Genomic DNA, 15,573 nt, shown 5'->3' on the forward strand with positions numbered 1-15,573 from the left:
GTTCATGTCCTCTCTCTGTTGTTGTTCAGGATCTGTCGCTGGGTTCTATCAGTGGTCCCGAGGCGTGCAGATCCGGGCCAACCTGGACCTGCTGATGGACTGGATCCAGAGCATCGGTCTGGGTGATCTGGCCACAGAGTTTTTCCAGAAGCTCTCTGCTGCTGTCAATCTGCTGGCCACACCCAAAGAAACCCTGCTGCAGGTCAGAGGACATCCTCTTTTCCTTTCCTGTTTGTCTTACCGCAGGCGGGTGTAGCCGAGCGGCAGAGTCACGTTTACGCCAGCCCGAGTATTTCCTCTAATGTGTACGAGTTAAATGTTTCTGGCTCATTTAAAACTTTCCATCTTTGGGGAAATCTAAAGCTCAATTACATTTTCCAAACTCTTGGCTCCTTCTGTCAAACATTATGGTGACCAGTAACACCACAGAGCAGCATGTCAGTCATTTTAGATTGTGGTCCCCTTACAGACCAGTTTGATCTTAAACTGGACGAGTAAAAACCAGTTATGAGAAGAGAAGGAGGAAAGGGAAGGGGCACACAAAGGAAAGAAGGATAAAAGGGGGAGGAGAGAAACAACGAAAGGCAAGAGAAGGAACAGAGGAAATACAAGAATAAAGGAAAGACACAAAGAAAGCAACAAAAGGAAAAATGAAATGAAGGAGAGAAAGAAATGAAAGAACAAAAGAGAGAAGAGTAAAAAAGAAAGAAAATAGATAAATTAGAAAAATAAAGACGGAAAGAAAAATGAAGAAAATGAGCATTGAAAGGGAAGAAGCAACAGAAAAAATGAAAGAAGAAGAAAGGATTTCTGTATTACCACAAAATAACCAACATCATATTAAAAGAAAAAAGAAAACATACAGCGGGCTGAATCAGACGCACTGTCAGGCCTGTTCTGGCCCCCGGGCCACATGTTTGGCAGCACTGCTGTCTGTGGAAGCACGCTCTTGCTTTATGGTTATTGTCCCCTTGAGAACAGCTGCAGTCCTCTGAGAAACATTCGTATGAGAAACAGAGTAAACACACTAAAATGTTTTAAACGCTGATGTCACGCTGCCGGTGAAGGTGTGACTGACTTCACTTGGTCTGATGAGGATATCCTGTTTGCTCGGACTAACACTTCATAAATTATCAGGTTAAAGCCTCATTTAAGGAGCTGTTCAAACACAGAGAGGAGAAAAATCATCCTAAAGGCTGACAGACAATCGGAGAACAACCTGTTCATATTTGCGTCTACACTTCAGCCTGTGTGGTGCTGCGGTAGCTCGCCACTTTAGTCCCTCCTTAAGCAGGCTGTTCGCATAGCTACCTATTCAGATCCTGTTTACTCGAAGAAGGAAGCTGAGCTCTCACTTAGTATGTTATTAAACACTGAGTCACTGAAGGGAAACGGACCTGCAAAGTTCCCCAGGTACAAAGCACCTACAAGGTCACTCAGTTAGTTAACGTTACTTAAGGACATGAGGGCAGTTTAAGCTGGCCCTGACTGAGGGGTGGGCGGGTAAGGAGTTTATATTTAGGCCTTCTTGTGTCAGTCTGAGGTCACATGGTTTGTCTTTAAATAACCTCAGTCGTATAAAACAACCATTATTTTTACCAGTGCATAACCTCAGGAAGTGTTTCATCTACAGCACACTTATTGATTATTAAAGAACATGATGTACACTCACTGTGTTTCATATACCCAGTTTAAAAAAACGGAAACATTTACTGACTATTGAACCATAACTCTGGTTTCACACTGTGAGGCTGACACCTGTTTTTACTGCATGACGCGCAGCACCACCCATGACTCATCTGACGGGCGCTGCGTTTCGTCTTTTCTGCCTCGGAGTTGCTGCTTCTCGCCGCCCCTCCCCACTGGCATGAGGTCGCTTTGTGGCTGCCGCTAAACGGCACACACCCTCTGAAGATTTCTGCTTTTCCATCTGGAGCTGCTAAGAGCTGAAGTGGCTCGCTGGCACAGCTGTAAATTACCAGATGTGGGAAGTGGTGTCGCTTGTTGTGCCAGAGAACACGGCATCTGGAGGGCCTTATTTTAGGGGGACATTAAATCTCAGACATCTTTAAAAATGAGACATTTTTAAAGTTTGAATTGTTTGTAAGCGGAACTTAAAGTTCACCTTCTTCTCCTCGGCTCAGCGTGGCATCTGTGTGACCGAACAGCTTCCAGCTTCTGTTGGCCCCAGCAAGTCTGAGCACAGTCTTTACTTCCAGTAGTTCAAGTGGGAGCAGACCGAATGAAAGGTGTCATGTTTGTAAAGTTTGTCTTGCAACAGATGCTTGAATAGTATGCAGTGAATCACCTGTTTCCTTATCCTCAAGCTACTTCCAGCAGAAGGAATCCTCTGTGTTTCAGGAACATCAGCAGGCAGAATGATGTCATAACATGTCATCTTACTAACAAACCAAAAAAGATACAATAAAATAAAAAAGGATAAAGATGATTGAGTATGATTTGGTTATGTTTTTGTTAATTTTGCATCATTTTGGACTTCAAATACACGATGACGCAGCCAGGCGACTCACCTGTTTCCGTGTCCTCGAGCTACTTTCAGCAGACGCTCTGAGAAAAGGTCGGTGTTTCTGAAAGATCAGCTGGCACGATGACATCACCCGATGTTTCAGAAAAACACTCATTATCAGCGTCTGTCTGTCGTTAAGTCCTGTGCAGCTGAACAAGCACATCTCCACATTCTGTTCATCGTACAAAGAAGACAAAGACAAACTAAACTAATATTTATAAGGATAATGTTTTTTTTAAGTATTTAATTTTGATCCTTTTGGACTCCGTAGGTTCAATTACACAACCATGTGACTCACCTGTATCCTTATACTGCTGGACTCATCAAAAGATCAAATATCAAATATTGTCTTAAGTGTGGTTGAGTGGCTGCAGCTGTGAGGCGATCATCATATTTCACGATGTGGACTTTCCCGCTAAGAGTGTGGAGATAAAGGCGAGTTTACAGTTCTCACGCTGCACAGAACAAGTGGGACAAGTTGATTAGTGAAACTTAGCGTGCACCTCTCACTGGAGAGTAAACACAAGAAAAACTGAAACTTTAAGTGCTACTGTGGACACATTTTTCCCATGAGGCCTTGTTACCACAGCTTCCTGTTTGCATGTTATCTAGTTAGTTTGGAATACTTTGCATGTAAATGAGAGAGTTGCTCATATGGAAGCATGATGGGAAAAATACAGTCCAATAAGGAGCTTTTATGACTCCTACTTAAAACTAAACCATCAGGGAAATTCTTTTATGAACCCATATTTTAACCCATGAAGAGCTTCAGAGGAGCTTTGCCTCATGTTTATTGATGTTTTTGTCTTTTCTTTGTTGTTTTATGTCCTTCCAGGCATCCTGGGTTTCTCTCAGGACTGAGTTCTCTGCTCTGAAACCCGCCCAGCTTCACCACATGTTGAGGGAGTACAACTCCGGGAAGGCCTGCCCCTCCGGATGGAGCCCGTCACCAGGTGATGCAGAGGACGCCGTCAGAACAGGTAAAGAACAGACTTATTGAATGATGACGTAGCAGCCTTGTGTCCCGTCTAAGTGTCACTGTGGTCATTTTTAGCCTATCCGGCTTTTTACCAGCTCTGCTCGTGTGCAGCACGTTTTTAGCTCTCTGTGTAACTACAGCCCACGGGCAGGGTCCCAAGCACCAAATATTTGAATGCTTCAGAAAGAATCACTGTTGTGGACGGATCATCTCAGATGTTTTCTTAGCTCAAGTTTGGTCCTTCTCAGTGTCTTCTTCCTGCCATATTATGGTGTTTGAGTCTCTACATGCACTTTTCCTGAGAACAAGTTAACCTTCATTCTATCCTCCAATTCTCATAAATCTTCCCTCTGCTAATGTGTTTATGAGCCTAACCATATTTCTTTAGGAAGCACAGCACTGTAAGTCAACCCGTCTGACCTCAGCGACCCTCCAAACCTTGCTGCTGCTACATCCAAAGTTATATTAATGCTTTCAAAGTCATGTCAAAGTTTTTTTCTTACTACTAACATGAGTCATAACCCCATAAATTCTCTTTATTTTATTGTAACACCTGAGATGACAGCCACACTGATCATTTTATTGTAGCTGAAAGAAAGTGTTTTTAAATCTCAGTGTTACTCAGAGATTGTTTGTTTTTTTGGAACAGACATTTGGAGCATTTGGGCCCCAGTATAGTTAATAACAGTAGATTTAACAAGCAGTTTCCAGTTAAAATCGTTCTAAGGATTAACTTAATGCGCAAATTCTAAATTATCAATTTTAGAGGCCTGCAAAGGTCACATTATGAGGTTGGAGGGTTAGCGGTGGCCTAGTCAGACCTTTATGTTTTGGTCTTTTCGGGCCTTAAAAACATCTTAGTCAGGCTTAGGAAAACCTTCTGTTTTAGGGCTAAAGCACGGCCCATCACAAAAGTAACCCTGCATGCTGAAAAACGACGAGTTTGGACTCATCTCAAACTTCAAAGAGCCAAACCTCATCTGTAATTGAGAGTGTTGGCACCTTTGAGAAGAATGTTGTTAATTGACTCGTGGCGGGTATGAACGAGCTGCTGTTCTTCAGTTGCTGCCAATCAGAAAAATAAACCAACATTTTCTGATTAAGCAAATTAGCACACAAAAAATTTTTTTTTTCTAATGCCCCTAATATGTATGCAAATATTTGAATGTTTCATGTTTAGAAATTTAAAGACACCACATTGGGTTTTGGCTAACTGTGATGCCTTTTTTGTGATAAATTTTATTGGGAATGAATAATAAATGCAACTGCCTAATACATTCTCCTGTCATCAACAGTTCCCGTTACTTTTGCTTGGATTTCATAATTAAAAGGCTGTGACAAAGAGTTGACAAAGTGCATTTTAATGCAGTTTTTGTGAAGTTCCTCATACTGCAAGTGTTTTTTTTGTTACTAGAAACATTTTCAGTTTTGTCCTCTCTACAAGACGACCTTGTTTACAGCAAACTGCAGTAATCAGACTCCTCGCTCGGGAGGAATCAGAACGACCTGTTGTGCAGCTCTGCATGCTCAAACTTGTTGTCAGACAATTTTGACTGAGGAATATGTCATGATAAATAACAGGGCAGGCAGCAGATTTAATAATGTGATTAAAAAACAAAAAGAGAAGAAGAGACTCTCCTCAGCAGCTGAGAAGCAATCTTGAAATTCCTGAAACATCAGCTGACGACGCCTGTTTATTGTTATACTCATTATATTGTCAGGTATTTGTCCTGTGCAGCTGTGAGCGCGTCTCCTTTCATGTTTTGTGCATATTTTTTTAGAGGTCGAGGTGTAGAGGTGTAACATTTACGGAGGCCCAAAGCTGTCAATCTCAACAAAAATCAAAGTTAAAATATAAATGTAAAAAAACATGGATTTCAGATGTCAATCAATATTATAAGATTATTATTTAAAAAAAAAAAAATCCATCCATCCATTCGCTTCCGCTTATCCTTTCCAGGGTCACGGGGGGTGCTGGAGCCTATCCCAGCTGTCATAGGGCAAGAGGCGGGGTACACCCTGGACAGGTCGCCAGTCTGTTGCAGGGCTAACACATAGAGACACAGACAACCATTCGCACTCACAGATTCACACCTATGGGCAATTTAGATTGACCAATTAACCTGTCCCCACTAACTGCATGTTTTTGGACTGTGGGAGGAAACCGGAGTACCCGGAGAGAACCCACGCAAACACGGGGAGAACATGCAAACTCCACACAGAAAAACCCCGGCCTGATGGTGGAATTGAACTCAGGACCTTCTTGCTGTGCAGAAACAGTGCTAACCACCGTGCCACCGTGCTGCCCTTAAAAGAAATTTAAATTGTTAATTATATTTTGTTAGTTTTGCAAATGAACTGATAACAAAACTATTCCAGAAAGTAGAGCAAACTTCAACGCAGAGTTAAAAGATTTAGACTCTAACTCAGAGCTGCTGGAGTGAAGCTTCTTTATCGGGGGAGTAAGACTCCGCTTAAAGAGCTGAAACTGAGAAAAAAAAATGAACATTAGCAGGATTAATGTGGGCGTACGGTGGAGAGTAATCCTGGCCTGTCAGCCTGTTTCCACCAATCACAGTTAACTCTCAGCCACCACCACCACCTCGCTCTAACCTTTTTTCACCTCCAACTTCAGATTAACCCTAATTCCAACAAAGTGATTTTGGACACTAATGTTGAGAGGTATTCATCATGCGAAGGATACAAAATATTTAACTCCTTCTCTAAGTGAAGATAAAACAACCCTTTTATCGCTGTAACCATAAAAAAAATGTTTCAGCTGGCACGTCTCCTTCTGAGCTACAGATGTTTGTGAGAACCACCTTTCACCAGTTTGGCTGACTTATTAGAAGTTTGCGCTTTAATGAAGCTGCATTTCTTTGTATTTGTGGTGACTTCAGATTTTCTGTGTAGGCAGCGAATGATGGTGACTAGGGGATCGCCCCTGATTCAGCTCTGATGCACCCTCTCTACAGTCACCATTCTGGTTTAGAGCAACATGCCTCCTGCAGAGCTACTGATTGGTTGCACGTCACAATTAGAAACATCATTTACTGGTCTCCTTGATCACAAAGAATTGGTATCAGTCAATCTCTAATGTTAACTTTCTGGTGACCCGTGATCAAAGCCTTTCTTAACAGCCTGTAGTGTATGTACTGCTTTTAATCAACGTTAAACCAAACCCAGCACCTCCACATAAACATGCAGGATCAAATTTTATTAGAGAGCCGTAATGAAGTTCAGGTTGTTTTTGATGAATGGTGATTGGACTTTCCCTTCTCCTCTTCTTCATTTGCGCAGCCGACATCCTGGAGAGCTTCGACAACCACCCGCCGCTCATCCTGCCCAGCAGCACGTTTCACCTGGAGCTAGGCAAACCCATCGTGGAGCCGGCGCTGTTTGAACAGCTTGCACGTCTGCAGGACTTCATCAGCCAGCTTCCTCGCAGTGAAACCCGAGCCGAACCCGAAGCGGAGGAGCAGGTAACGAGCTCTCTGCGCCGCCATAACGAGAAGGCAGTAAATGAGACACTTTGATGTTTCCGCGTCTGCTGTTGATTAACTTTACTTTGCCCAAACTCAGCCTGTCAATGAGACGACTACAGAGAGCCAGTCTGCGACCTCGGCCTCGGTCAGAGTCGTCCAGGATCCAGCCGAACAGGCAGTCTCCAACCCGGTAGACCCGGACTCTCTTACATCTGCGGAACCAGCTCAGGCCCGAGTCCCTCCCGGTGACCTGAGCAGCTGTGAGGCCGTCCTGGCCCAGAAGCTGAAGAGCCTGGAGCTGCAGAACACCCTCCCAGGACAGGCCGACATGGGCTACCACAAGAGCCTGGCGCTGGACCCATCCTGCCTGCTCACGCCACCCAACACCCCACAGGGGATGGAGCTGGCTGAGCTGGAGGCTGACCTGCAGGAGGGCACCCGCCAACTAAAGAAAGGTCAGAGTGTACTACAAATCAGGAAAGAAATATCAGTCCGAATCTCAAGTAAATACAAACCCAAACAAAGCTCTAAATATCTATTTATCTACTCTTTGAACCCTGAACACCCTGAACATCAGGCTTTAACAAACAGTCACCTTCCATAAGTTTGGTATGAAGTTACAGTCATAAAAGTTATTTATATTTTGTTTCTGCTGTAAAGATGTTTCAAGAACACAACAACTTCCATGTAGGATACGAGGGCCTGAAGCCATTGATGAAAATATATGAGCGTTAATCAGTACTGCAAATCATTTTCAGAGCTCAGCTTATGTTTTTCTAGCTTCTCAGATGCTTTAGTGGGTTTTTTGGTTTTCAATGAGCGTAGAACATGTTCAGCAGTCACTAAAACAAAGTTGAGCCCCCTCAGTTGGTGCACATGCCAACAACCTGACCACATTTTTGTAGTTCTTTCTTGGCTTCATTGGCACGCAGCAGGTTTTAATTCAGATGACGCACAGGGTGACTCCCACCTTTGTCTCCTTCCCGAACCTCCTTTAAGTCTTTAGGGGAGTATTTAGCAGCCTGACCTTGTGGGCCGGCTGCATATTTGTCCACATAAAGGTGGCTTCGCCCTCCTCCTCCTCCTCTTCTTCTTTTACTGACTCTGGAGGTCAGGAATTTCAAGTGGAAGGCTGCTCAGGGTGGGTTCACCGTGCAGAGGAAAGAGAGCTTCCTCTCCCACCCCTATTGTTAATGGACGCCTCCATCATGAGGTCATCTGTAGGAGTGAGAGGGAGTCACTGAGAAAATAATGAGTAAATTCCCAAGTTTCAAACATTTTTCGACCCAACTGTGAAAAATAACCACATCCAGAGACTGTATATAAAGACAGACAACATGGCATGACGCACACTCACCCTGTGGTGGAGCCTTCAGGGGAAATTTGGGTTTCTGTTAGTTGGGGACTCGCTCCACCTCTTGAGCCACAGCCACTGGAGCTGCTTGTTGCCTTCAGCTCTAAGATGTGTTTTTAGTCCCAAAGTAGGGAGAAACATTTCCTCAAACACATTTACCAAATACACACCAAAGACACAACATGCATATAAAACAGAGGCTGTAATGGTTAAAAGTGCTGTAGTGGATTCAGGAAGGAGGATCTCCTGCTCCAACGATCCCTCACATCTGAACCTTCAGGAACGCTTTTCATCACCTGTGCTAAGGCGCTCCCTGATAGATGCCCAGGTGGGCCTCAGCGCTCCAACAGAAGCAGGATTTGGTTGATCTTAATCAGACGTCTTTGCTCTCATTGGTCACTTGTTGGTTTGTGTTTTCCCTCTTAATGCTTTTAACAAAAGTAATTTGCTGAGAAGCTTTGAGGATTACACTGGACCTGAGCCATCTGGCACCTTCTCTCTACTTAAGGGCAGGAAATCCCTCAGTTTAATCTGCACAGTTTATACTTTTATATAAAGGTGGACTTCTTACTCCAGTAATGGTTAATTACAGATGGTTTTCCAAGAGTATCCATTAAATGTTAAATGTTCATTTCTTCCACTGTTTGAATAGGGAGAATTTCCTGCTTCTCCTTCTTCCATTACAGATAAGCACTTATGAGTGTGTGTGTGTGGGGGGGGTTGTTGGTATTTTTATTTATTTATTTTTATTTATGCTTTATGGACTATCGATAAAATTGTTTCCAAGGAAAATAATTGGCACATTCCTATATGATTTTAAAATCTGCAACATTTAACTGTAAATTAAACTAAGACCAAAGTAAAGAGGAAAAGCTTTAGTTTTGATAAAAGTTTGATAAAAGCCCATTGTTGTTCAGTCTAATTGCAGGGGAATTTGAAAGCTTCAATATTTTCATTATATATCCCATTAAATAAATCATGATGAGAAGTGATAAATTTGTCCCTTCCAAGACAGTCAAAGTTAAGGTAGTCCAAGTTCATGGGATAACAACCAACGCCTATTTTTTTCAGTTGTTTAGCTTCTAAAACCTCCAAAATCACAAAAAAACTTTATGTGGCATTATTATAACTGCATAAAAACTGAGACACATTCTGCAAGGAAAGCTATTTTTAAAAGTTTTCTTTAAGAATACTGGCAAAAAAACAAAAAAAGAACTTTGTTTTCTTCTGTTTTGTCCTTATAATAATAATAATAATAATAATAATAATAATAATAATAATAATAATGTTACTTTATTACATGTTGTCAGTGGGTTTTTTTTAAATGAAGCAAATGAATAAAATGAAGCGTTTGAGTGTCATGCTCACATCATGCTCACATCATGCTGTAAGTTATGTAAATAGAGTTTTTATATTCTTCCTGCGCTCGCCTGCATCTAGCTCTGAGGTTTCAGGTAGCGCGTGATGATTGGTGAAGTTTGGTTTGATGACAGAGAGGAGGTGATGTCAGGAAAGGAAAGCAGCGGCGGATCCGTCATGGGAATTTACAGCTGGGTTGGTGCGTGGAATCTTAATCGGCAGCGGCATTGTTCGGGGCAGGTCCTGCGTGGGGGGCAGACAGTGGGGGAGGAGGGGGAGGATCAGGGTTTATATTTGGGGAGGGGAAGGCTGCTGTCGATGGTGTTTTGACAGGACGACCCCAAGCGGCAACTTCAGGGCAAAAATAAAATAAAATGATGTGAAAATCTGCAGTTCCTCTAATGCTCACTTGAGGCCTCAGATTATGTAATGTGAAACCCTCATTAGCTCCCCTAACAGCTAACGCTCGGGCTTCAAATGAAAGTCCACGCATCATTGGCTGACGTCACTGTGGCTACGTCCATCTTTTATAGCGGCGTGAAAATAGATTATCATTTATCTGTGATGTACATGCAGAAGCTCCACCCACCAGCCTTATTGGAGAACAGTGTGGGAATCAACTCCTGGACGCCTCTTTGATCTGATGTGTTTGTCTGTGTTTGTTTAGCCAGTGGAAGTGTTGGGAGGAAGACGGGAAACGAGGAAGCAGCAGCAGAGGAAGAAGAAGACAGAGAGGAAGTGTTTGCGGTGGAGCTCCACAAAGGGCCTCACGGTCTCGGGCTGGCACTCGTAGATGGGACGGTAAGTATTCACAATCACTGTTTGTAAATAAAGTAGTAGGCAGGAGGAAGTTTGTTTAACTGATGAGATCGGACACTAATTAGTTCAGACTGCAAACTGCTGGAAGGCTGAAAGCCCTCATTTAATCACTAAATGTTCCTGCAGTCCAGACTCTACAGATCAGTGCTTAACACCGTAATGACACTGTGACAAATAAGGTGCTACAACACAATAAAACTCTTACAATGAACTGAATCTGATGTTTTTGCTTCCTTATGCTTATCCCGAAATACGTAGTTAAATAATTGTTTGGCGGAATGATCAGAAAACACCAACATTTAACATGTTCCACCTACACTGGAATATTTGCTTGATTTACTTCCATTGTCTTTTTATGTCATTTTTTAATCTGTTGATTCTGACAGACATCTTTTAAGCTGTGTAATATTTCGTATTCATTAGCAGAAAAAAATACAAATCCTCCTTTTTGGGAGCTTAAATATCTGCAAAACAATGTAGAAGGACTTTTTCTGCTTTACTGCAGAGCATCTGCAGTGTGTCACTCCTCTTTTACAGCAAACTTTCAATCAACAAATTTTCTAACCACCTCTCTAATGTGTTTACAGCATCATGGCAAAATTCTGCTCCCACCAGGGATGAAAAAATATTTAGCAAATATGAGGGGCATATAGATCAACAGAATGTCGTCTGCGCCAAAGCAGTGGACCAGCCTAGAAAAACTTAATTCTAAAAATGTAATCTCTTGTTGTAATCCCTTCAATGCTCCAAGTTATCACATTTTTTGTCCTGTTTTTATGTCTTCATGTAGAAAACACCGCTGAGAATGAGCGGCATTTATGTGAAGTCAGTCGTTCCCGAGTCCCCGGCCGCCAAATGTCAGAAACTCAGAACGGGCGATCGAATCCTGGCCGTGAACGGTGTCAGCCTGGTCGGGATGGAATATAGCATGTGAGTGTAAAAGTACAGATGGCATATCAATTGCAATTGTGATGTTTGCAAAAACTCAGTCCAACATAAACACATGAGAGACCGAGCAAAGAAAGCTAGCTAGCAATAGGTAAGGACTTCACTGAGGAGCTGGTGTCTGATGTTAGTCTATTTGGATGTCGTCAACGTACAATTCGCAGTGCAAAGTTTTTAAAGGTTGATCTAAGTAGTAGCACATATCATGGAAATGGAAGTGGACCCATATTGAGGTACAGCACAGGTCATGTAGGCCATTGTTGTTACCAAAGCTCACTTTTTGTTTTTTAACAACAACAGCAATACACATGATAAACGGTGCTTAATAAAACATATATCATGCAAATAAAGTATAAAAAGCACAAAAAAGAAAATCATATAAAGAAAACTTAAGACGTCTAAGAAAACAGTTCACAGATTAATGTGAGGTATCATGTAAATCGCAGCACTGTTTGTATTTTTAATCTTTTGACTCTAAATATAAACATTTTAAATAGAAAATAGCAGAAATCTAAAACACGTCATTATGGTATCACGGTAAAGCGAAAGGCTCAACAACTAACTTCCAACTTATTGTGTGTTCGTTTCAGTGGGCGGGAACTGATTCGCTCATCCGGAGACACACTTAAACTTCTGGTTGCCAACATGGACTCCAAAGCAGGCATCAAAGCCTCCACTTTGACATCTTGCTGAAGGAAGAGCGTTAGTGGACGATAAAGTGCAATTTGGGAATACCGGAGTGCGTGAACTTCATCCTTTTTGCTTCATCCCAAAGTCAGTATTTCTCACAGGATGGATTCCCCTCAACCAAAGGAACACAAACTTCCTCCTTTTTGTTTGTGACTCATTGTGAGATGGAGACAATCAAACTGAACTCAGACTGTAGGCGTTTTGCTGGCAGGCAGAGGGGGAAGACAAGTTTTAAAAGCTCTTTTTTTCTTTACCAGCTTCTAAAAACAAACTCAAAAACAGTGAAAGGGGGAGAAAACCAGCCCCCGAAGAGCGCCGCCAAGCCGCTCCGTGATCCCTCACGTCGGGCTTCAACTGGAACTATTTCCAAATTCATTTTTAAATTCTATCTATTTAAAAAAAACTGTGAAGCTTTATATGTTACACTCCAAAACCAAAATATGTTACCCAGTTGTTTACTTTGTTAGAGAGAAGTACCTGCCTGTGGGCATGTCTCACATCCAGATAAGTTTCCAAAACAAGGAAAATCGTCTTTGTGTTGCACCGTTTGTTTCATGGCAGGAACGACTGAACATTAACCCTCAGTTTTCTGCTGTTTCAGGTTCTTCCTTCTATAAATTCAACATCAGTCTGCTGCTGTAACACCATAAAATATTATCAGTCGTTTAAAAGTAAAATCTAATTAGCACTTGTAGCGTGTTTCTCATTTTTCCACACACACAAACACACACATAAAAAAAGCAGGTAAAGGTGTGTTTGGTTTCTTTAACTTGCAGGCAGATCTTCCCCCGGGCAGATTATGTTTCCAGGTTAAACACTAACTCGTGCTTTAAAGCAGCGGTTCTCAAACTATGTCAAACACATACGATTCAGGGAGAGTTATTGCGAGGAAGCTTTAATGTTACGGATTATAGGAAAGTGGAGCGTGAGGTGGATCAGCATGTTGTGTAGGAAGCATCATGATTAAGAGAAAACCGACTCTAAAGATGACATTTTTGATTGACCAGCCATTTTCCAACCCTCATTTATGTCTATGAATTGTGGGTAGTGACCCCTCGGAAGAAGAAATGCACTTCCTTCTTAGGCTGGCTCAGTCTGAAACATGTGGTGAGGAGCTCAAAGTAGAGCCACTACTTTATGTCCTAAGTAGCTGTGGTGGTGCAAACATTTGATCAGGCCTCCTTGCGGCCACCCTTTGGAGGTTTTCCAGGTAAACCCAACTGGGAGAAGATTGTGGAGTAGACTAAGAGTTCCTTGAAGAGATTATCTATTTCTTCAGGCCTGATGACGCCTCAGGATCCTCCAGAAGGAATGGGAAAATTTTACTGGGGTAAAGGGTTTCTGAAATACCGTGCTTAGTGAGGGTTAGTAAAGTTCAAATATTGTTGACTCTTTCCGTGTCAGTCCACTGACTTTAAGTGATTTGAGCTGTTTAGAGCTTCGTTAAAGAAAACAAGAAGCCTTGAAAGTAGGTCCAGAGGAAGCGGATGACATGGAGGAGATCCACTTCAGGGTAAAATGAGAAACAGCGCCAGATATCCTCAAACCAAAGGCAGTTAGGGTCAGACACATAAAACAAGTGGCCAGGGTTAGGAAAAAAACTGCTGGGTCAGCTTCAAGTTAAATTGCAGGTTAGGTTTAGGCACTAAAACCAAGTGGCTGGAGTTGGGATTAACCATGATGATCTTTTTTAGGGTGTAGTTACGTTGCATCTTTGACCTGTTGGGCATATACGGAGAGATCGGTAACTTCTTCTGGTTTAGACTAAGTCAAAGTGGTTCACCAGGAAGTTAAGAAGTTAAATTAAGACGAAGTCAGAGGATCACAACTAGCACTGCAGGTTTTATTTATCAGTTATTCCACAGCTTATTTTCTTTATCTTTTTGCTTTACAAGATGGTACAACCCTTGTTTGTTAAGGTGTGGACAACCAATTAAAAAAACTTGATTAATTTTTAGAGCTACTTTTTTATTTTGTATTAACTGATAAAAATATGTAGGTTGTGAATCTTTGTGAGACATGTCAAGAGGAAAAGTTTGAGAACCGCTGCTTGGAAGTTTCGCTGCAATCCAGAGAAACAGAAAAATAAGTTATTCGTAATCATAAGCACAGTGAAGCCTGATCCTCTTTATTATCAATTATTCTACAGGTTATTTGCTTCATTGATCTTTCTATAAAACAATAAAAAAAACCTCATGAGTCCAAACCTAAAGAATATTTTCTTTTGTTTACTTAAATGAAAAGCTGTTTACGCACTACAGAGCCATCTGTAGTCTGCCTACACAGAGGTCAGAGGTCAGGGTGACGTCGTACACCGATTCCACCAACTGATACATGACCCACATTTTGATAGGATCAGTTTTTCAGAAGAAAGCTCTGCAGAAGGGGAGGCGTCTGAGGCACCCACACTCAGTCCAGCCTTGAAAATGTGAAGGACATTAGCACGAAGAAAAGAGAAACGCAGCTACTTCAACCAACATGTTGAATACCAAGCATGATGCATGGTTCATGTTGTCTTCATTTTTTAGGTCAACACACCATTGAGACCATTTAGCAGATTAGCCTCACACATTTTCCTACACAAACTCCCTGTTTGTCCCAGCTTCTTACTGGGATAGTTTATTGGGATTTTGGCACCATAGATGTCGGATTGTGGCCTAAACCATGCAGAGTATTCCTGGTAGTTTGAAGCAGATTTTGTCCTGCTGTGTTAAACATGGAAAAAAAGTAAAAGCACTAAACTTCATATGTGAAAGCAACTTAAATGTTAAAAAGCTTTTGGGAACATGACAGTACACATTTTATGAGGTATTGGGTTAATTGCCTCATTAATGCGGCTCTAATTACAGTTTAGTTTCCCTCCAAACCGCAGAGCTCAGGCCAAAAATAAAAATGAGACATTTAAATTCCAGAACTTCTCCAAACTCCTCTGGAAGAACTCAGTTTATTTTAGGAAACATAAACCCGACTTTGTTGCTCAGCATTAACGTGTTCAGCTGGTTTAATAAATGAAAGCATAAAACATCTTCTGATGTATAAAAAACTGCTGCAGAGCTCGATCACCTGACGTCTGTCTGTGTTTTTCATCTTAAACTGTTCTGTTTTGTAATATTTATACTGCGCAGTATTTTTGAGCCTGTGGAATAAATATTATTTTGACTTGGAAAACCTGGCTCTTATGCTCATTTTACGGTCTGTTTCCTTAAATCGGGCCTGTGTTAGTAAACAGGAGGAGGCGGCTTCGGTGGTGAAGCTGGGATGTAAAACAGGGCTGGGTGGAGCAGCAGCAGCAGCAGCAGTAGGAGGAGGGAAGCTGTGGGGTGTGGTAGCTGCATGGCACGCTTTGGTGGCCACTGTTTATAGCGGCTCTGCGGTTTCCACCAGCCAGGCACTTTCCACTGACTCCAGCATGGCA

The 15,573-nt window shown here is 42.1% G+C and overlaps 1 protein-coding gene across 1 annotated transcript in view; it reads left to right on the forward strand.

Moving 5' to 3' along the window:
- The window catches only part of radil2a (Ras association and DIL domains 2a), a 30,307-nt gene extending 14,981 nt beyond the window's left edge, over positions 1-15,326 (forward strand). Inside the window, exons 10-16 of the mRNA XM_063472426.1 lie at positions 30-202; positions 3,363-3,507; positions 6,807-6,988; positions 7,089-7,446; positions 10,372-10,505; positions 11,314-11,453; positions 12,059-15,326. Coding sequence (XP_063328496.1) covers positions 30-202; positions 3,363-3,507; positions 6,807-6,988; positions 7,089-7,446; positions 10,372-10,505; positions 11,314-11,453; positions 12,059-12,161 — 1,235 coding nt within the window. The 3' untranslated portion in view covers positions 12,162-15,326. The remainder of the gene's footprint in view (positions 1-29; positions 203-3,362; positions 3,508-6,806; positions 6,989-7,088; positions 7,447-10,371; positions 10,506-11,313; positions 11,454-12,058) is intronic.
- The last annotated feature ends 247 nt before the right edge of the window (positions 15,327-15,573 follow it).

This window comes from Pelmatolapia mariae, linkage group LG4 (assembly GCF_036321145.2).
Source record: "Pelmatolapia mariae isolate MD_Pm_ZW linkage group LG4, Pm_UMD_F_2, whole genome shotgun sequence".
In the NCBI taxonomy this organism is placed as follows: Eukaryota; Metazoa; Chordata; class Actinopteri; order Cichliformes; family Cichlidae; genus Pelmatolapia; species Pelmatolapia mariae.